The 21,791-nt window shown below is 41.2% G+C and overlaps 1 protein-coding gene across 2 annotated transcripts; it reads left to right on the forward strand.

Annotated features, from left to right (window-relative positions):
- Window positions 1-1,948: 1,948 nt before the first annotated feature.
- Window positions 1,949-20,484, forward strand: clint1b (clathrin interactor 1b). 2 transcript variants are annotated; one of them, XM_027023465.2, is made up of 12 exons: window positions 1,949-2,141; window positions 10,191-10,295; window positions 10,949-11,045; window positions 11,266-11,374; window positions 12,177-12,347; window positions 13,487-13,667; window positions 13,929-14,151; window positions 14,948-15,029; window positions 15,760-15,819; window positions 17,123-17,391; window positions 17,879-18,074; window positions 18,458-20,484. In XM_027023465.2, exons 1-12 carry the CDS (start codon window positions 2,101-2,103, stop codon window positions 18,799-18,801), a joined length of 1,878 nt encoding a protein of 625 aa, XP_026879266.2. In that variant the 5' UTR covers window positions 1,949-2,100; the 3' UTR covers window positions 18,802-20,484. The 2 variants fall into 2 exon arrangements, with proteins under 2 accessions (XP_026879266.2, XP_026879267.2); XM_027023466.2 differs by having other exon boundaries at window positions 12,177-12,341.
- The last annotated feature ends 1,307 nt before the right edge of the window (window positions 20,485-21,791 follow it).

Below are 21,791 nucleotides of genomic sequence, written 5' to 3' on the forward strand. Positions count from 1 at the left end.
ACTCTTGAGAAATGGGCCTTGAATCGGAGTTGACATCAGGAAGCCATCACCACATCCTGTGCTGATGTGCTCTGTCCGTCACCGAGGCAAACGTGATGGACTCAATATGCCAGAGTGCTGTAAGAATGGTAAACTTGCAAAGTGGAGAGAGAACCCCTCTGCTGCCATTTTGTATTTAGGCTGTCAGGGATCACAGTGTTATTTTGGGTATTTTGTGTTGTTGTGACTGCAGTAGTAAGGCTTTTATTGAGTTCTTGTTGAAAGATGAACTGGAAACGTGCATTATCTTTTGACAGGTTCTTTTTTATAGCATCTACACACAGACTTGAAGTGAAAGGTCAATGTGATGGAATGATACTGTTGGTTTTTAAGAAGTTCTAAAAAGTACTTATATCTTTTCAATATGACCATGATATTCACTGCAGTTAAAACCACTTCCATTGTAATTTTTATGGCTTGATTTAACTTACTGCTGGCACTTTACTGTTGGCACGCTGAGACCAGTAGATGTTTCGCGTTGGACCGTTAATTTAAAGGTGCGTTATTCAGCATTCAGAAACACCACCTCTAACGTTTAAGTCGGTGAACACAGCAACAATAACATTTTTTTTTTAATGATTACTCTTTGGATCTGCCTTTCATTCTCGCATAGGAAAACAATCAAACCTTTAAGATCTACGATGTCCTGCGGAGTTGACTTATATACTTTTCCCGTTATACTAAAGTTGCTATAACTTCACTTTGAGCGATGAACTAGCCGGGTTTTCAATAATAATTCGTTCCGTTTGTTAGCAAAAGTGAACCGCGTGATAGTAATTATCTTAGGGTGATAATGATTGCATGCAGAACCCCAGATAAATGCTAAGCATCAAGAGAGGTTTACAACCTTGCTCTCCCCCATCAAAGAATTTAGTTATTCTGTTTGGCACATTATGATGACATACCATTACATTTCTTTCTTTTTCAGAGAAATATATGAGTTATTCATGTTACAAGTAGCCTGCACAGAGCAAGTAGCCTTGATATAGAAGGGACGTTTGGTCAGAGTATCAAAAATGGGGTTAAGGGGTAAGAGTGCTAATGGTGTTAAGATTTTACCTTGATATGTGGTGTCGTGTACTAGGACGTTTCACTGCTTGATAGTGAAATTATCAATCCCATATATTTTTAGAATTTTTCTCATGAAAAACAAATGGTTGCTTAAGTTCACACTGTAATATGTGAATATTTCTTTGTAATGAGATCATTCGGGCCACGTGTTCCCTTGTACAACTTTGATAGCTGAGATAAGCTTACCTGTATTAGCAATTTGGCTTCGTTAGTTTGATGGAGTTACATTTTACTTTAATTGAAATTAAATATTTATCTTTAGGTGGTTCACCAAAGTATTACTTCAATTATCTTAGTTAATAAAGATTGATCTGGCCTACTCAATTGGTTATGTATTATTTAGATCGCATTTGCATAAAGGTAATATTTCTTACCATTTTGAAAAAAAAAAAGATAGTGTTAACTCTAGTTTTATTACGTTTTGTTGTATTTTTCTTTCTTTTTTTTTTTTTGCTTGTTTGTCGTCCACAGTACAAGTTCCTGACGATCCAGGTCGCTGGATTCCTCCTAACAGGCTGGTATGGGGGTGGAGTAATATGGCGTTGAGGCGTGTCTCACAAAGGGACTGACAGGACATCCAATGTAAGCACAAAATTAAATTCCGTCCCAGAACGCAATTGTACGCGTGAGCTGATGCCATTGTTAAAATAATTGTTTTGTGTATATATTTCACCGTTTATTTGAATTAGTAAGAAAATGAAGAAAATCTACTTATGCACCTTATAAGTGAGCTGCCGGCGTTTGACTGGAAACTACATTTCCCATGTTGTCAACGTAAACGCGCGCCTCGCTTCCGTAGCCTCATGACGCATGATGTGTGTCTCCGAGGTAACTCGCTTAGCCGTGTGTGGGGCTACGTTTAGCGCCGTGGAAAGGCGAAAGGGGTTGGGGGATTCTGTTTTTGGTAACAGATATCCTAGTCCATCTGTGGTTTTTTTACGGATTGGGCCACGCGTCGTTGAGGCGAAAAGCCCCTGCTAGAGCGCCGAGATGCTGAATATGTGGAAAGTCAGGGAGTTGGTGGATAAAGCGTGAGTATGCTAACAGTTTTCTCATATTTTTGTTGAAAGGCCTGTAGTTGTACTTCTGCAGACAAGGGAGATGCTAAGATGGTCGTGACGTCACGTTCTCAGCTGATGGAATCTTAGCATCATTTCCTTAGTACAGATTAAATTTAATCAGTGTTTATAGTTCTATATTATTTCAAGAATGATAGTTTATCATTCTACTCCTCTTTGTTCTGGGTTACTATTTAAGATTACGCCTGGTAAATCAAATGTGAGAGCGGAACTATGACAATATCCTAATCAGCATGGGTGCTAATGCAATCATCTTGTATTCCGTTAGCTAGCTAACGATAGCTAAGATACACTTGTCGGTGTAGCTGTGCCACCAATATGCCTGCGCAAGTCACACAATATCTAGCCACGGTTATAAATAAGCCTTTAACAAAACGTCCACATACTTCTGTCTTAAGACTTGCATTAGTAGTTATCATTATAACGATGGACGTTCAGTGTGTCGCTAGCCAGATAAGGCCCATGTTTTGACCGGCTACTTTGGTAGAACTAGATTAGTCGGAATAAGCAATGGGTGTGTAGCTATACGAGTTGAGGACCGTAAGCATTGAATTCGCGTGCCGGCTATTGGCTTTTTTGAATGAAGGGCAATAGGAGACAGTAAAATAATTCAGCCTAGCGTCTTTGCGGGTAACTTTGCCTACTTGCAGTGGACATGGTAGATGCTAGTTAGCTAGCTAACTGCCTGGAGTCGTGGGGCTATGCTCAATCATGCTAGCTGCTACTAAAATAATCATGTTGCTGATGATTAGGATGTTTTGTTGATCTCCTAACTTAATTAAACGCAACCAAGTGTTGTTTGCAGTAGCCTCAGCACCATGAAAGTATGTTTCTTTGGTTTCTTCATTTAAATTCTTTCCAAGTGCGTGCATTGTGGAGAGGGATTTTCAATTCTTGTACCTTAAATATTTCGCTTCCATTGAAAGAACTGCAACACATGGTCTGATTTAACTTCTCTTTCTATAGTTATTTCCAAAATTAAAAGAAACGTCTTAAAGCAGATGGAACAGAATATTTTTTCCCTGTCTAATCTACGTAGTGAGTGAATAGTGGACCCATCTGGAAATAACTTCATTTGAGCTCCCTCTGGATTTTTAAAAAATAAAAATTAGGATGAGTGTTGAATGTCAGAGATCTAGGACATTCCTTTAGCCAGTATTGAGAGAAAAAAAAACAAACTGCTAAGAGCCTGTTTGCATAGTACCATGCCATACAAGGGTGGATGATGCGCTGTGCCTAGTGGCTGGATTCATTTCTATATACACATGCTTCCCTATACACAGAGGCCTGATTCATTTGTAAATACACTATTCAACTGTGAAGACATTCCCTAAAGACAACTATGAGCAGAGACCTTTGGTCCACTAGGCTCCGAGGCTATTCTCACCCTTTAAATTAATTCCATTCAAGAAAAACACGTTAGTTACTTGACTTTAAATTTTTAAAAAGCCATGGAAGAATCATTCATTCAGCAGTAGAGTTTGGGATAAGCCTTAACCTAATGTGAGTCTGGGGGACCAATCCCTCATGTTCCCAGGTATATTCAGTTTCCTCCACTAAAAGGTTCATTCATGTCTTTGTCTGACTTAAAGAAACTTTCTTGGAAAACAAAACATGGTCGTTCTGAATAGACTCAGGATCATTCTGAATATTATCATTCTTAATAATATCCCACACCAGAATGCTCCTGTTTTGTTTTTAAGGAGCGGGAATTGCTTGAATTTAATTAAATGACCGTGTAAGGTGCTGTCTGGACTTTTGACCGAAAATGGACCTCTGGTTCTGTTGCCTACTTTTTCTCTTGATTCTTTCCCATACAATACTGTGTTTGTGGCAAGCTGGGCCTAGGTTTAAAGTTGCTGGACACTCCAGCTTGAGCTCACAGAAAATGTATGGGAATTCTGAATGATTTTGTTCAATTGCATACAAATTAAGGAAGGGTGTATCTGCTGGCCTCAGTGTGTGAAAGATTTGGGGCCATTTGCATTGCTTAACATTAAATGGAAGGAATCAAGCGATCTCTTTTGCGAAGGAAACTGCATAGAGCAGTAGGGATTCCCATCACCATCTACTGTGTACATACGAATCAACTGCAGGCATAGCCAATGCCCTTTTTGACAATATAAACTGTTTCGGTGCTTTTGTTGCAGTTTCTCAGCATTCCTATCCCTGAATTTATACTTGGTTTTCTTTTTATTGCTCGTGCTCTGATGGTAGCCTGTTGCATAAGAACAAGTCCTCCAGTCAGGCTACTGTAATGGATGCCACTGCTGACGGCACCTGTGCACCTCTTAGGTATGCATGAATTCATCTGAATGGTAGGTGTTATTGATACTGCTGGTTTAGACTCATCTAGGAGGCTTGGGGAACAGGGCTTTTCTTCTCATCCTTTATACCATTCATAGTCCATTACAATCTGATGACACCCCCAACTTTTCACGTCAAGAGGCTTTTTATTGTCATTTCGGCTTTTTATTGTCATTCCGGCTACATACAGGTATACAGTGAAACAAAAATAATGTTCCTGCAGGAACATAGTGCAGCACAAAAGTTCATAAGTGTAAATAATAAATATGATGGATAGGTATGTATATGGCAACACCAACCAGTGCACGACACCGAGTGGGTGGATGTGCAAAGGATGTACAATACTGTGATATTTTAAGATGCGCTTATAGCATACAGCAGTCACTGAGGTAACAGCCAGTACACTAATTTAAGAATGCATATGTTAAATGGAATACAATATTTGTTAAAATATTTGTTGTTCATCTCTGATAGTTGAGGAGCCTGATGGCATGGGGGAAGAAACTGTTGCATGGTTTGGCTGTTGGGGCCGAATGCTTTGGTGCCTCTTCCCGGATGGTAAGAGAGAGAAGAGTTTGTCACAGCACAACAAATTCTTGCTCAGGAAGATGCATCATTACAGATTTCCTGCATATAGCAGGAAATGTAGGCCATGGTCAGTTTTAAGGGTGTGTGATGCTTTGTTTGTCTATTTTGAGGTCACATTTCGGTGATGTCACTGGTTGTTTACAGTGCTTTCTATTATAGTCTAACATTAAAGGATGCCTGAAATGATTTCACCTGTTAATTGCTTCATTCTTGACTCTGCAAAGCGAAGGCCATTTGTTGTATCAATATGAAATAATTTGTTTTAATGTTGACTTCATTTTCAGTTTAAATTATTTTTGATAAAAAAGTAAAAAATATGATTATTCAATTTCACATCAAACTTATTCTAAAACATTCTTGTAATTTTTGCAGTTTAGGTTTCTGCTATATTCTATGACTTAATCTGCAAATCTGTATTCATGGTCCAATACAATAGAATATCTACCATTGAAACACCCAGTACCATCAGAAATATACCACAGAAACTGTTAAAAAAAACTCTTACTCTTAAACTTACCACAGATAAACAAAGAAAACCTTTCACAAAATTAAGCAAAAATTACTGCTACTAAATAGCATATATACTAAATACTTGCTCAGCTGTAAATTCCTTGTTTTTTCTTGTTATTTATACAGTGTCTTATTAGGCCTAGACTAACCAGTTATTTTCAATTGAATATTTCACTTTTTAAATTTTTTTATTTATTTATTTTTTTTTACACATAGTAGCCTAAATTCTACGGTTTATTCTACATGGCGTAGTCTACTAAGAAAGTGGTGAAAATGTAATGAATAGTTAAGCATTCGACTGTTGGATGTCTGTGGATGGGCCAGAGTAGTCTTCCTTCTGAACCATCCTTGTAGGACATTAACAAACATATTTGTAGTATTCTAGAAAGCAGCAGAGCTACTAACACATGTGTAGTGGTGTCAATACAAGAGTAATAGATTTGTTTATCTAAAAATGTTGCCTAGCAAATAAAGAAAAATGGCAATCTGTTGAAGTAACTTTCATGTTCAGTCATTACTACGGTCGCTTTGTCCCTATGTATAGTTAAACATCAAATCAATCTGTCAGATCAGTTTCTATATGCTATGTGATTAAATGTTATTTTATGGACTCACCCATTTCTCACATCTTTGCTGTACTGAATTCCTGAAGAAATTAATTAGTAGTGATCTAACTTCTTTTGGTTTGTCTTGTGCCATGGGGCGTTACAGAATGTATAGTTATTCATCAATTTCTTCTTGCACCGGGTTTGGATTTACAATCAGAAGCGCTCTGACTGTATAAAGTAGACCATCTCTCTTTCCCTTCGGGGGTTATTTCCCCACCGTAAACACGTCCAGACGGTTTGATTTTCATCTGTGTTAGTGAGTGCTCTCATTCCGTCTCCATCGGACTGATTGCCATCTTCATTGGCCACGTCCTCATCTCCATCTGGAGGCTTAACATGGGCCCATACCTTCCTCAAATGCTCCAGGTAGTCTCTCTCTCTTTTTTTTTTTTTCCTCTTTTTTTTGTTTTTTTTTTAATTATATATACTAATGTTAATATTTCTTTCAGTCAACAGTGGTGGAGCAGAGAGGCTGGCGCCACTCCCAGAGCTTTTAAGTGTGCCATACAGAGTTCTTTGTAGGCCTCTGGTCTATAGTGAATGCCTAAGCAAACTTACCCACCGCTGTTGGTGGGGAGGGAAGGGGGGAAAAAAAAGTCCAGGAGGCCCATAGAACAAAGCAGCAGGAGAATGTAAAGGGTGGCAAGCTGCCCCTACACCTGTCTGCGTCCCTTTCCCTTTGCGAGAAAGAAAGCTCACTCTCTCCCTTTTGTCTCTCCTGCACATTGAATATTCTAGTGGAATCTGCTGCACATTGCACAGTACACCGTTCTGTGTGTGTGTGTGTGTGTGGAACGTGTTTCTGCGTGGCTGCTGTTCAGGCCGCCCGCTTTCATAAACCACCATCATTCATTATTCAGTTGCCTGAGATTTCCCTTGTAATCTTGGGTCTGCTTTGCCACACTCCCCTCTCTATCTCTCACAGTTCTGAGCTGCATCGTGTGCCACCCCTCGGTGCGCTGTTTTTTTGGGGTTTTTTTTTACTGTAAAACCTCACTGTTATGGTAATCTGCTACTGCTGGATAGCCTAGGCCCTCAGCACCACAAAGGGTTTGTTTGTGTTCAGGCAGAGTCCAGCAGACTTTTAACCAGCTTGTTTATGTTGTGACAGTAGCTGAACAATCTTCGGAATATTTAGCAGACTCGGATTTTAGTCCTGAAACTTTTGTTAGAACACTAAAAAATGTTCCGTGTCTGAAACCATTTGGTAATGGTTGTAAAATTGTTAATGGGAAGAAAAGTATGAAAAGATGTTAGCAGTCGCTGTAGTGGTATTGCTGTGTTTCTGCATCAAGAATGCTGGGATATTTTCCAGCCAACCAATCTAGCAGTCGTAATCACATGAAACTGTGTCAGCAGTGTCACTGTTTCAGCACTGTAAAGAACAGCAAGGGTCATACTTCATTGGGAAGCTAAAAGGGCCCTCTGACATGCTACATTGCTATCATTCTGCTTTTTTAGTCATAGGTCAGCGGTCATCATCCTCCTGCTATCTGCTATCACATCCAAACAGCTGCTCAAGTTTGTTTTTTTTTTTTGACCGACATGCTGAACCTTACATTGTCTGCTTTGCAATAAGGCTATTTAAGCCTTAGCTTTTTGAAGAACTTGCTTTCCATGCGTGAAAATAGACTGGCTGTGCTTATTCGCCTTCTGTGGACTGTTAAAAGCTGAGGGTTCTGAGCCTGAACCTCTGAACCTAGTTCCATGAAAGTCTTTCCTCTTGAAAATTGTGGTAAAACATAGTGCTGGGATTGCTTGGTGTTGGGTTTCATGATACTGGTGGGAAAAAAAAAAAAAAAAAGAACTGCGAAGACGTTTTGCATCTAGTTTGTGCAATAAATAGACTTACTGGAACCATCCTGTTCAATCTAGCCAGTGTTCTTTGCCAGCTGCCACAGAATTGGATTAAACATTCAAACATGAAGAATGTGTGCACAACTTTGGCCTCCAGCAGATTTTACCCTGCAATTTTGTGGTTTTGCCTTTGAAAGCTTTAACATGTTGTATTTGCTCATCCCTTTAGTAAAGTATTTCCTTAGGAAAGTCCCGTCTAAGCCCAGAGTTGCTGGGGGTTACTTGAATGGTGCATGGACCTCTGTTGTCCACCTCCTCATTTGCTACATGTTCACAGCTGCCCTTGCCATCATCCTAGTAAAAAACGGCTTGTTTTCATGTTCGTTTGAATTCTCCTGAATCTCCCCCACATGCCAAATCAGACCACCTCACTCAATTCTCGCTCTGACCGGTGATGAGATGCGAACCAATCAAAACTGAGCCACGCATTCCAGCTGAGCCACCTGCTATGGTGGTTATTTTATACAGAACTATTGCTTTACATCTGATGGCTGTTTTTCACACACCATCCAACACCGAAAGGTCATGTAATGACTTCCAGAAGTTTGATTTCCTCTTCCACCCCTTCTTTTGTACCCATGGGATGGTGAAAGTGGAGGAAGAATTCATGTTTTCAATCTAAATGACATTAGTGATGATTAATGGAAAGTGCTAGCAGCTGTTGAGCAAGCTAGCATTCTTTAATGCTCATCTCGGCTCCAGTGGTGGTGGCAGACAGCTGTGTAGTGGTATTATTTTAAATTGGAGATTTGCCCATTTGTGGCTCAGACACTGCAGGTACAATACTCCACTGTATATCAATTTGTAATTCATGATGTTTTCAGTTTCAGTGTTCGATGTTTCACTTCAGACTTCCATCAAGCTAAAAAGCAGTGCCTCTCCCTCCCATTACTCCATAGAGATTCAATCTATGACCATATGGTAGAGAATTAATGGTGCCACTCAAACACATGGATATATTAACCATAAATATATTAGCAGCATATTGCAGGACTTTCTTGTTTGAATCCATGCCATCTATAATTAGACCTGTATAAAGCAAAGTAGCTCTGAAGGCAGGTGAAAGACCTGATTTAAGAGTCTCCATGGTTAGAACACTGACTACCAACACTGTAAATACAGCCATGACTGACATCATTCATTTAACATTCATGTAGGTTTGCCACTAGCCCTATGTCTTTTCAAAGTGGCCCAAACTATCAGTTAAATTCTTTCTGAATTCCCATGAACTAGAAAAGTACACCAAAAGTATTCTAATGCTATTAAAACTTCTACACCATGATCAACATTCTTGCATGTCATGTACATATATTTCTATTTTATAGTCTTCCATGAAAGAAGTGAATTGTCCAGAAAGTCTAGACACATTTAAAAAGCTAAAAAGACAAAGCCTTCAACCTATAAAAGCCTACAATAAATACCCTTGTCAGACAGCTCCAGAACAGAACCTCTTTTGACCAATGCCAGGAACAGAATTATCTTTGTGTCTACACATGGTGCGTACCTCTACACTCATAAAACCAGAACAAACTACTCATAGGACTGTTTTAAGTTTTAATTCCCTTTTTTTCTTTTACCCTACTATTGTGTGAGACTCTGTTCTCCCCATTTCTATGCAACCTCAAGCAGAGGGAATGTAGTGGGAGACTTGAGCTTCTTACTTTTTTGTCATCTGTTTATTGGGTTTGAGGATTTGATTTTATGTGTTTTTGAATCTATAATCTTGGCTTCCTTTCCCAGCTGTTTCCTGCCATTTTGTCTTTGACGGACAGGTTGAGCCTGGGAAGGAGCACATCTTTGCACAGAAATTGGTTGAATCTCTTATGATTGCTTGGTATATGCTACACTGAACAGGCTCATCAGAGGTTTTCATTTGGGGATTCATCTGAACATGATTAAACCTTGGCAGACCATTGAGTCTCCTCAATTCCAAAATCATGAGGCAAATTGAGAATGACCTGCTCGCGAGAGTTTTACCACCCCCCATAGATCAGCATGGGCCAAGTGAAACATTCATGCATCTAATTGCGAGCTTAATTGAGGTGATTTTTTTAAAATTAGTTTTCATCTGTGGTTTTGATTGAATTAAGACGTGACACTCATGAGGTTTTCCTTTCTCCCCCTCCCCCAGAACCAACGTGGTGATGAATTACTCAGAGATAGAGTCCAAGGTTCGAGAAGCCACCAACGATGACCCTTGGGGCCCCTCTGGTCAGCTCATGGGAGAAATTGCCAAGTAAGCCAAGTGCTCCATGCCAGACAACACATTCCATGAAGCTCTCAGACATTCAGTAACTTTCCTAAGAATTCCACCCCTGATTTCACCAGAAAGGATGTTGGGTTATGGTTGCATATTATATTGTTTGTTAATCGCTATTGCAGTACTGGTCATGGAAGGTTGCGGTATTCTTACTAAAAACTGACAAAAGTCAGAGATGTTCCAGAAGAATATATGGGTGTTTAGAGTATTTCTATTTGTTGGATCACTCCCATGTTCCAACAAATATAACTGATCTTGGTTAAAATATTGTCACATCATGAACTCAGCACTGTATGTTAATACATTTTGAGGCATATTGCTACGTAGAATTTCTGGGGACATCATGCAGCCGTGTTCTGATTGCAGTACCAACATGTTGGACATGTCCTATTTTTAAACATTTTTGCTTAGACTCAACTTCTGCCTTAGTAGGGTACTTACTACTACATGATATTTTTTTTTGTATGAATTAACTATATTTAGAATGCTACATATTGCATGGTCTCGCACACAAATGTAGTAATCTTGTTCAAGTCTGTGCTAAAGTTAAGACACCAAAGCTAGGCCAATTTTTAGAAATCTAGCAATTAAACTAGTTAATTCGTCAGGTATTTCCCTCCACCATACAGATCCACATTCATGTATGAGCAGTTCCCTGAGGTAATGAACATGCTCTGGACCAGAATGCTGAAAGACAACAAAAAGAACTGGAGGAGAGTTTACAAGGTACGCTGCCTGGCACTTTATACCCATTCCTCAAAAATTGCTGACATTTGGCCCAATGTGATTTTACATTCGACCTAGACGTAGGGTGGTGCTGTAAATGTAATATGAAATGGTATGCTTTTTTTTTTTATCTCACAGTTAAAAGGTGGTCAGTTCACATGCAATTTGAATTTATCTTAAATCTTTATTTCACACTTCCTGTTTATCATCCTCTGCTCAGGCCTTACTACTTCTAGCATACCTCATAAGAAACGGATCGGAGCGGGTTGTCACGAGTGCCAGAGAGCACATCTATGACCTCCGCTCGCTGGAAAATTATCATTTTGTAGGTGAGTTGGGTTTTGAAATGAGCTACAGCGCCAGGCAAACTTCAAAATAGGTAGATTTTGGCATATTCAAGAAAGGCAGTCATTCTTAGCAACACCCAAGAGATTAAATTAGTGAGTGAGTCCTAACTGCTTGAGAGGGGTCCAGCTGGTCAACTGTAGTCAAACAGGAATATAAGATTTATACTTTGAATACCTTTTTATATGTACTTCTGAAGAGTCTGCTTTACACAGCATACTTAGAAACTATTATTGAAAAAGGAAATGTATACATATTGAATGTGTACCAGCATGAGACTTGTAAGACTTGAACTCCTCTAGATGGGATGTGCGGTATAACTAGTTGCAGTCATTTTGTTATATCCTGCAGCGTTAGCCAAATGTTTTCACACTGAAGCACAAGAAAAATGCATCTGGAAAATGCAAAGATCTCTAAAAATGTGCATTGGAGACTCTGCAGAAATCTGGAGTAGGCTGGTGTAACAATCTCCTTTCCTTATATGATTACTTGCATATATCCATGTGCATTTTTACATAAGGCACTGTTTGTTCCTGAAAGAGGCCCATCATATAACACACACTTAGTAATTACTATAACTCGCCTATAATACGCACTTAGCAACTTCAGTTAGCAAAGGGGCCGGCTGCTTTGCCTTTGTTTAAAAAAAAATAAAATAAAAATAAATAAAATGTTGGGTTATTTGTTATCTACTTGGCGATATCCATGTCATACTGTGCTCTTTTCTCTAACCAGAATGCTAACGTGCAGTGCAACATTATTAGATGGTGTTTTCTGTTCTGCTAGATGAGAATGGCAAAGACCAGGGCATTAATGTGCGGCAGAAGGTCAAAGAAATGGTGGAGTTCGTCCAGGACGATGACAAGTTACGGGAGGAGCGGAAAAAAGCCAAGAAGAACAAGGACAAATACATTGGAGTGTCGTCGGACAGCATGGGAGGCTTTAGGCAAAGTAATTGTGAGTGACAGTGAAGTGCAAACGTCATCTGTCATGACGACTTCTTTAAAGGGATTATTTGCCAGTTAGTGCAGACGCTTTGGCGATTAACCTGGAATCAAGTATTATTGATTTCTATGCAGCAGGAGTTCCCCAGGGATCTGTGTTCAGTCCTCTGCAGAGCTGGCATCCCACATATTCCCATCAGGATCCCCCCTTTCTTTTTTAGAATCGTTTGATTTCAGGGAAATCTGTTGTTTAATCTTGACTCGGGTGCATTATTTGTCAGGCTTGTGATTATGTTGCTGTAAAAATAATCATCACTCTTCCTTTTCTCCTGTCTTAAATGTATCTAATCAAGGGCGGATGCTGTCTTGTCATGTTATTAGCATTGAAAGTTACACTACTCAGGAAAACACTACTTTTTTTGTTTTCTTCCCTTTTTCTTACACCTGTGATTTACTGCATTGATTTCTCACTTGATTAGTCCAACCAGAGTCACAATTTTGTCAGTTAATGATGCCACATTCAGAACTGATTTGTGTCTCCCAGGACTTTATCTACTACAGAGTTGCAGTTTTAAGTAGTGTTTCACTTATGGTTTAATAATTCTCTTCCATGACACTTTTGCTCAAATTTTTCCTTTTTTGGGGAGGTGGTGGTTGAGGTTAACCAAAGTACATATTTTTCTTCTCCCATTTCTTGTGACCTTTGAAAGTGCATAACGAAGCTCTGGGGTGGCAGGGTCAGCCATGTCTGGGGGGTCCCACTGGGGCTTGGTTAGTTTGGCTAGCAGCACTAGCCAATCGTCTTCATCTGTTAGGTCATGTAGGCAGTTCTAGGTAGCTGGTGCTCTTCTCCAAATGCGTTCAGTTATCCTTAGTCACTGTGTGAGACCATTGGCTGCACTTAATATGAAGCGGTTTCAATGAAAATAAATGAAATTAAAATTAATTACAATAAATGTGCACAATATAACAAAAAGGTCTTTTTGACATGTGTCCCAACAATGTTTTAATGTGCTTGAGGTGTTTTGTTCTGCCTCTGGTTTTAGGATGATATTCCGAGACTAGAAGCCTTTAGTAGCGTTTATTAGCTCTGTTCATCTTTTAAATAAACTGTAACCAGCCTCCAGCTGAAATTTTTGTGTGTGTCCTTAGCGGGAGAGCGCTTTGACTCAGAGTCCAAAAGCAAGTGGGAAGAGGACTGGGAGAGGAGCAAAAGTGGATTCCCTTTCAGTGAGAAGCTCGGTGAGATCAGCGATAAGATCGGTAGTACTATCGACGACACCATTAACAAGTTCCGCAAGAAGGAAAGAGAAGACTCGCCTGACCAGATTAGGTGTGTGACTGCCTGTTCTTTTATAACATAAAGCTGTAGTGGTGTTAATTATTTTAGCAACTTGGAAAGGCTTTTAAATATGTGGTCAGAAGTTCAGTGCCATGTCAACACAAGGTGCTCTGATATAAAGAAACTCAAGAATTGGACTGTTTGAGATTAAATTACAGTTAATTTTATGCTTAGAAAGAGCATCTCGACAAAAGGTGCGGGAACATTTTGTTATGGATTGAATAACATTTTTCATTTTCTCACCATCGCTAGCGACAACGAGGAGGACGGAGTGTCGCAGAACGGCCGACCGGCCAAGTCCGAATTCAAGGACGAGGACGAGGCGGTGTCGGTTAAGAGCATACAGATCTCGCAGGCTTCGGAGAGCACCGCCTCTGGCAGCACCACCCGCAAACGGGGCGGGGTGCCCTCCAAAACGGTGGACCTGGGTGCAGCTGCGCATTACACGGGCAGTCCAGATGAAGACAGTGCAAAGGTAACGTCTAGCACCACCCCACTCTGCTAAGCCTGTTTTCCCACTGTAGGGCCAAACGGCTACTAAACCTTGCTGCAGATTCCTGATACCGGTTACCCCAATTGTTGTGGTGGAAATCCGGGCCAGGAAGTATTTGTGGCAGCGACAAGTTGTTATAATTATGTTCCAGTTGTTGTCGCCCAACTTGTCGCTGCATGTGTATGACGAGATGGATCATCTTGTATAATTTGGAGTTCTATGGATTATTTTTGGTGTTTCTTTTTATGCGGCAAAGATGTTTAGCACAGGACGTATTCAAATGCCAAATGTTGGCAACAAGAGGCTGACTTCCGTCTAGGAAAAATGTAGAACCAGTCCGCTGCGTATTGTCATCCCACCCAAACGATTCTACAGCTTTGAGCAAAGAAAACTGTTCTGAGAACGGGTTTATAAGCGTTCAGTGCTTAACCTTGTCCTTGTGTGGAAATGTGACTGCAATACTTGCTGTCTGTATACAGATCCGTTAAGCCCTGCAGTGAAAAAAGGGGCTATAGTGACAATGGTCAAACCAAAGTATATTCTTATATAGTCTGCTATTCTATTGTTCACGTGTCATGTGTTTTTTAGCATTGCTGGTTTTAAAAACGTTCCAGACTGGACAAGTACTATAAATGGAATTCTTACCAGGTGAATGCAAGTGGTTGTGGCAAAGTTATTAAGTCTATGCTGCTCTCTTGTGGTAGCAACAGATAACATCTAAAGATGTCTCTTGTCATTCTGTTTTTTTGTCTGTATGTCCCCTTCTATCTCATTCTAGACATCAGGCAGTCAGTCATCTAGCACAGGACTTTCAGATCTGTTCATGGTTGACTCTGGAGCGAATCAGCCAGCACCTGCAGGTAAAGCTATTCAGGATGATGGCCATCCAGCCATGATGTTTACATGCACTGGTGTAGAATTCTCAGCCAAAGGCCTCTGTGCGATGCTGATGTTCTCTTTCAGTCTGTATGAACTTGAGGGTAGATCTGGGTGGTATGCTGTGATGCATCAGACTATGCATTCATTATTTTTTCCTGTCTATAATAAACACCCTTCACTTCTGGGTGAAAGAGACTTCCTGTCCAGTATATCCTTTGACCTTATTCTCACAAGGAAACTTTACTGTAATAGTTGGTGCTCTTGTAGCACTGGTACAATGATGAAGACCTTTCAGGGAAAGTTATTTAAAGCTGTTGACGACGCATGGTCCAAGAAGCCCAGATGGGGGCTGTAGTCTGTCTGGCATCGTGTGTGTGTGTGTGTGTGTGTGTGTGTGTGTGTGTGTGTGTGTGTGTGTGCAAGCTGCACAGATGCTGCTGTCCCTCTTTATCTTGTCAGCAGTCCAACAGCTGTGCTCTGTCGCCCAGCATCCCTCAAAAAGACACAGGCTTACTATAAGGGGTTTGTTTCCTCATGCGCGTGTGGGTGCGCGCGCGTGTGTCCAAGTGTTCTCGTACACGCACTTGTTTATTGGGTGCACTGTAGTCCTTAGGAATATCTGAGCTACTGTCTGCTCCACTTTTTTTGTACTTTAAATGGATTAATGTAGGCTTCATTTACAGATGGCAGTCTAATGTTGCTTCTCTGTAGGTGGGAGCTCCGACCTCATTGCTGGCTTTGCCAATTTCTCTTCCGCGACTGCTGCTGCTGGTATGTGTGAAAGTTCAGCTTACATCACCCCTCTTCAAATGCACATCTCTCTCAACTCCAGCACAGGTCTTCTTACACTGGTGTGGGCTAGGTACATAAATAGTATGTTGTGTGTTAATCACCATCACAGTGTTACCCTTTGCAATACGCGTATTGCAGAAGCCTTCAATATGGAGATAAACAAGAAGTCCATTTTTTGGGTGCTATCCTGCATCCTGATTTAGTTTTCAGATGTCAAGTTGAGTCAAATTTATTTATATAGTGCGCTTTACAACAGTTGTTGCCAAAAAGCAGCTTTACAAATGTCCGAATCCAAGCCCCCAGTGAGCAAGCAATGTGGATGTTTTGATGAATTATTCACATAAATCAAAAAGTTTAAACAAGTTGGTCAGAATAATGCCGCCTCAAAGGTTTGTCTTGGACTTTTTGCTCTGCTGTAAAGGCATATCACAGTTGTGTGTAACACTATAGTCTTAATATTGTAGTTCATTTCATGCAGCCCCATATAAAGACTTGTTCTAATATCACAAGTCGGGGGGGATGCTGCAAAAAAAAAAGGGGAATATCTCCTTCCTCTGCTGTGAGCTTCCACTTGGAGCAGAGTGGGTCATGCCGCACAGCAGTCGAGTGGCATGGCGACAGTCCCCCACGATTTTCTGAAGCATGCAATCAGGGAGCACGCCCAGACAGCAGTGCATGGGTCAGGGTGAAATATTGATGAGGGGTGGAGGTTCCAGACAGAGCTGCTACCTGCTGAGCATTATGGGGACAGACAGCTGTCAGCTCCTATCACCCGTGCCCCGTCTCCTGCCCCGGCGCCGAGCTCCCAAGCCGAGGTGGAGAGGTCGGCGCTTGGCTCGTCATGTGGTGGGATCTAAAGCTAAAATAACAGGCACTGTAAACATGTTGGTCCCTAGACTAAGCTAAGCAGCTGAACTGGCACACAGTTATTAGTTTGGAACCACCAACCATTGTTCCATTGTTTGTGTAAAGACATTTTGATATCTTTTTGGTGTGTAATCATGAGAGCGGTGGGTTGGTTGTGTGTGTGGGGGGGCTAGCAGTTTTGCTGTGACCTGCTCTGACCCGATGTCTAGAGCCTGAAGCTTTCTGGGGTTTGGGTTCACCCCCACCCTGCTTGTATGACATTTTGTATGCTTGTATGGCATTTTGTCACGGACTCCGCTGTATACTTAGGAAGTGGGGAAAGCTGCACTGTCATCAAGGTTTTTTTTTCAGGAGTTGGGTGGGGACTGTCTGTCTGTGATGTGACTGCAGAAAAGAAACAGTCCTGTGGTTGCAGGGTCATTGTCGACCGGGAATGGGGAGTTTGGAGACTGGAATGCCTTCTCGTCAGTCAGCCCACCCCCGTCTGCGACGTCCTCGGCCGTCCCCGACCTGTTCTGCAACGCAGCACCGCTCGCCTCCAGGCCCATCCCGCCAGCCGCCCAGCCGCCGTCTGCCGACCTCCTGGATCTGATGGGCCCCAACCACAGCGGCCTCAGTGCTTCCCAAAGCATGACATTCAGCATGTGCCCGCAGAGCGCAGGGGTGCCCATGTCCAGATCACAGGTAGCTTTTAGCTATGAAACACATCGTGATGTGGTGTATTTAGACCAGCTGAGTTTTAAGGAGGCCCAGAGCAACACTGGTGTGTGCCAGGCAACACTGTGAAGCAAAGAAAGATCCATGAAAGAACTGTGTACTGTGTTCCGCTGCCCTCCCCATCCTACTCTGAATGTGCTAAGCCTCCTTGTGCTGTATGTGACCATAGCCTCTAAACCTGCTTTCAGTACAATGTGTGAATAAACTTTTATTTTAAAATGAATCAAATGCTTCCATCTGGTCAGACAACAAAGTGGGACTTTTGTATATGTAATATTACAATAATTATAGAGCTTTTGCTTTCAGAAGCCAGGACCTGAAAGGGCTCTTCTGTTTCTTTCTCTCTCCATTTCTCTAATCGTGTCTTTCCCCCCCTAGCTGTAAAAGCAATCTACCTAAAAGTAGATTAATTGCTATTAATCTCAGCAAACTCTCTCCCCCCCTCCCCCCACAGACTCTGGGAGGGCCTGTGCACAGTTTAGGAGGTCCTTTGCTGCCCCAGCAAATAGGCGCTCCGAAGGCAGGAGGGACGGTGTCGATGCCATCCACGTGGTCTGAACCCAGTGTCAACATCAGCCTGGACTTTCTGGCCATGGGCATGAACCCTCCCAAACCGGCACAGCCTACCCTTAACACCATGATGCAGCAAGGTGAAGCCTTCACTCACACATTGGTCATCAGCATGGTTTTTAAAATGGACCACCTTTGGAGATGGTCATTGGGCCATCCCAATTTTAATAGGCTCTAGCCACGTATAGTTTGCTTAATTCCAATTCAGTTCCCATCAGGTCAGATTTTTTCCATGCCTCATCACATCCAAGTCACCTCATGAAAGGGCTTGATTAGTAGCATTTTATATTAGCTAATGTGGATGTCCAGGATTTCTATAACTAATTTGAGACAACGTCTGTTCTTAAAAGTGCTATATACATAAACTTAAATTTAATATTTGATCATTATTGTTATAATAATAAGATTCTTAGAAGATAACTTGTTAGCTGATGGCAGATTTTCTCTCGCATTGCTTCTTCAGGTGTCCAACCACCTGTGAATTTGGTTGCCCAGAACTTCGCAGGAATGACCCTCAACACTCAGCCCGTAGGCGTGCCCACCAGACCGTCCATGAACCCCATGATGGCAAGCGGTCATATGGGCATGGGAATGCCCCCCACTATGGCAACAGGCACCATGGGTTTGGGCTCCATGGGTATAGGAGGAATGCCTGCCAGTCAGGGACTGATGGGTGTGAACATGGGACCTGTTGCCTTAGGCCTCCCTGGCGGCATTAGCGTGCCGGGCACAGGCGTGGGCATGAGTCCTGCCATGATGCAGCCTAAACAAGATGCCTTTGCAAACTTTGGCAACTTTGGGAAATGAAGAAAAGCATGGAGGTGGTTAAAAAAAAAAAAAAAAAAGAAGAAAAGGGAAAAAAAAGAGCAACTGGTCCAAATACACCTTAAAAGAAGCAGCAGCATCTGGTAAAATTGACACAAACTAGCCACTGTCTGGGCCCTTCAATCATCTGTCATCTTAGGTTAACAAATAAATGGGAATCAAATACAATTTGTTTTCCTCCTATTATGGTGGCAGTGGTGGGGGTTAATGAGGTGACCAAAATTGTAGGTGTTTCAGTAATGGTTAAAGGTGCAAGTTACAGGCTGAAAAGGGTGTCCTTTGCCATTTAGGTATATCTGCCAATGGCTATTTAGACATAAACGTCAGATCCCTCACAACAAACGTTACAGATGTATGGCTCTTTCTTAAACCTCCTCTCACCATGTTCAAATCAGGAATTACCTCAATGTCCATTGTTCATGCTGTGACTAAAAACGCTGCAAGTGGTTGATTTTTGTAAATAACTTTTTTTTTTTTTTTTTTTTTTGGTGAAGAAGCAAACTAACTATAAATTATTGTGTTGTTTTACTGAGTTCTCAGAGGGTATGAGGGGAACAATAAGCTCTGAAAGTCAAAGGAATACCACAGGTCCTTTTCATTTAATTTATATTTCCTATTTGGGTTCTCTCCCAAGCTCATCTCCTACACACCCACACCCCCATATGGTGTTACCAGACCAAAAACACTCCATTCAGTCTTTGGATTAAGGAAAATCTTCCTTTGACTTGCACCTATGTTTAAATGTTGTAGCAGCCTGTTTTGAATATCTGTGCTGACCTCTCTGGTAAAGAGTGTCTGACAGTGAAAACTGACACCATTAAACTTCTTCGTGCTGAAGCCCATAAACAGAATGTGAATGTCAGCAGGCATGTCTTCCCCTAACAGATCTTTTCTGGCTATCGGAGAGGACGGGCTACGTATACAGCACAAGCAACTGGGGGTGCTGACTATGGAGCAGGGAGTTATGGAATGGGGAAGGACTCCTGTGTTTCGATTTACTTTAGGGGAGCAAGGGGAGAGAAGGAAGCCGTTACATTTGTGATCTCCTTTTTGCACAGTTCTACTGTTCAAATGAAGTAAAAGTTGCACAAGTACAAACTGTAGCGGCAGCGGACACGGCGAAGATAATGGGTACCTACTTGAATCAGTGTGCAAGAAGCCTCACGTTTGTCACCATGCATGAAATGAACTGAAAGGTCTTTCAGATGCCTCTCTTTATGCATCGCCTCAGTGTTACACTTATGGAGTCTGTCACAGGATGCTACGGCAGCTAGACGGGCAGTCAAGGAATTGTGAGCTCCGAATGACAAATGTCATATTCTGTTGTTATTGTTCTTTACCTTTTCCCCCCCACATGCTGCTATACACAGATTCAGACAACTCTTCATTCCACATCAAGACATTGTGTTCAGAATGACCAAATCTTTATTTTATTACACTTGAGATTATTCTATAGGGGTTTAGTTTCCTATTTTAATACTTACATTATACAGAACCTGTGCATATTATGGTGTAGGCATGGGCCAGTTGTTGAGAAAACCCTTATTAGCTGATGGGCTTGAAAAGAGAAAGGAAAGAATGAACAAGCGCCTCTTTCATGATAGTTTCTTTTCAAATTGATTTTTTTGACTTAATTGTATTCAATAAAAATTTTATGTATGACAATTCCCCCCTCATTTATTTTCATTAGATAGGGGTGTGGCACATTGGTATCTAAATATACAGTCAACCAGCTAGTATCAGGAGCCAGGTTCCAAAGGGAAAGGACTGCTGTGTGATCCCATTTATTTTTAGAGACCTATGAATAAATAGAAATGTACTTAACACGTTTGCAATCCACCAATTAAATCATCTTTTGGGCCAATTTAGAAAGACTGTTTTGATTAGTACATTTTCATATCCAGCCAACGTACTTTTAAGATCCCCAACAGAGAATAAGAACTATAAAGAACGTCTCTATGTATCTAAATGGACGTCGTCGTAATGGGTATGTTAAAGTATAGTTAGACCTCCGTTTTGGAGGCGCGATATAACTTACTCTGACGATTACCAGTCCTATGGCACTACCTGGTGGTAATACACGGTAGTCCATTGAAGGCATTAACCTACTACACCATGGGGAAGCTACTACAAATTCGTAAGACAAAGTAAACGATTTTTAGTTAAGTGGGTTAGTTAGCTGAGTCAATTATGAATATCGACATAACTCCAACAATCCAATTTCTTCTTTCAGTTTTCTCAAATTAAATGTTAGCCACGCTGATACACAATGCAAATAAGCAATGTTCAACAGTGAAGCCAAATATAGTTAATTTAAAGAAAGCGGTTGTTATGACTTGAATGTATTTTTTTTTTCAGTGTCCTGTTTATGATGGTATCTATGTGACAGTTTGATGTGAAATCAAAATCTCGTGCAAATGATATTCCACGACTGTTAACTGTCATCAAAAGCGTCTGAGTTGAGATCACAAAAGATTTTGACCGCAACAATGGATAGGCATCCAAAACGGAGGGCTCAGGTGACGTTCAGGACATGCAAACAAAGTCAACCTGAGGAACTTGTTCCTACATTTGTAAAGAAAGATAACAGATGCATACTGAAAAAGTCCGAATGTCCTGTGAAGTCGAGCTTTGATAAATCGCGACAACCTGTAAGTCAAGGGCCGTTGCTAAGCAAAGATAACGATACCGAACAAATTCGTGATATGCTAATACATGCTGAAATAGGAACAAATAACAATTCACGTACCAAGCAATCGCCTAAAAACAGTACGGCTAAAGAGGAAGAAGCACTCGTTTACAAGGTAGATAATCTTTTTTCAAAACCTGATGCTTTGGATCCAGTGCCGTTAATCAAAGAAGAGAGCTGTTCCACGCTAAAAATTAACAACGTGTTCTCGCTGAAAGACGTGAAAAACCTACCACTTCAATTTCAAGAGGTCGCCAACCTCTTCGATCAAGGCCACAGATCT

This window comes from Electrophorus electricus, chromosome 6 (genome assembly GCF_013358815.1).
Source record: "Electrophorus electricus isolate fEleEle1 chromosome 6, fEleEle1.pri, whole genome shotgun sequence".
Lineage (NCBI taxonomy): Eukaryota > Metazoa > Chordata > Actinopteri > Gymnotiformes > Gymnotidae > Electrophorus > Electrophorus electricus.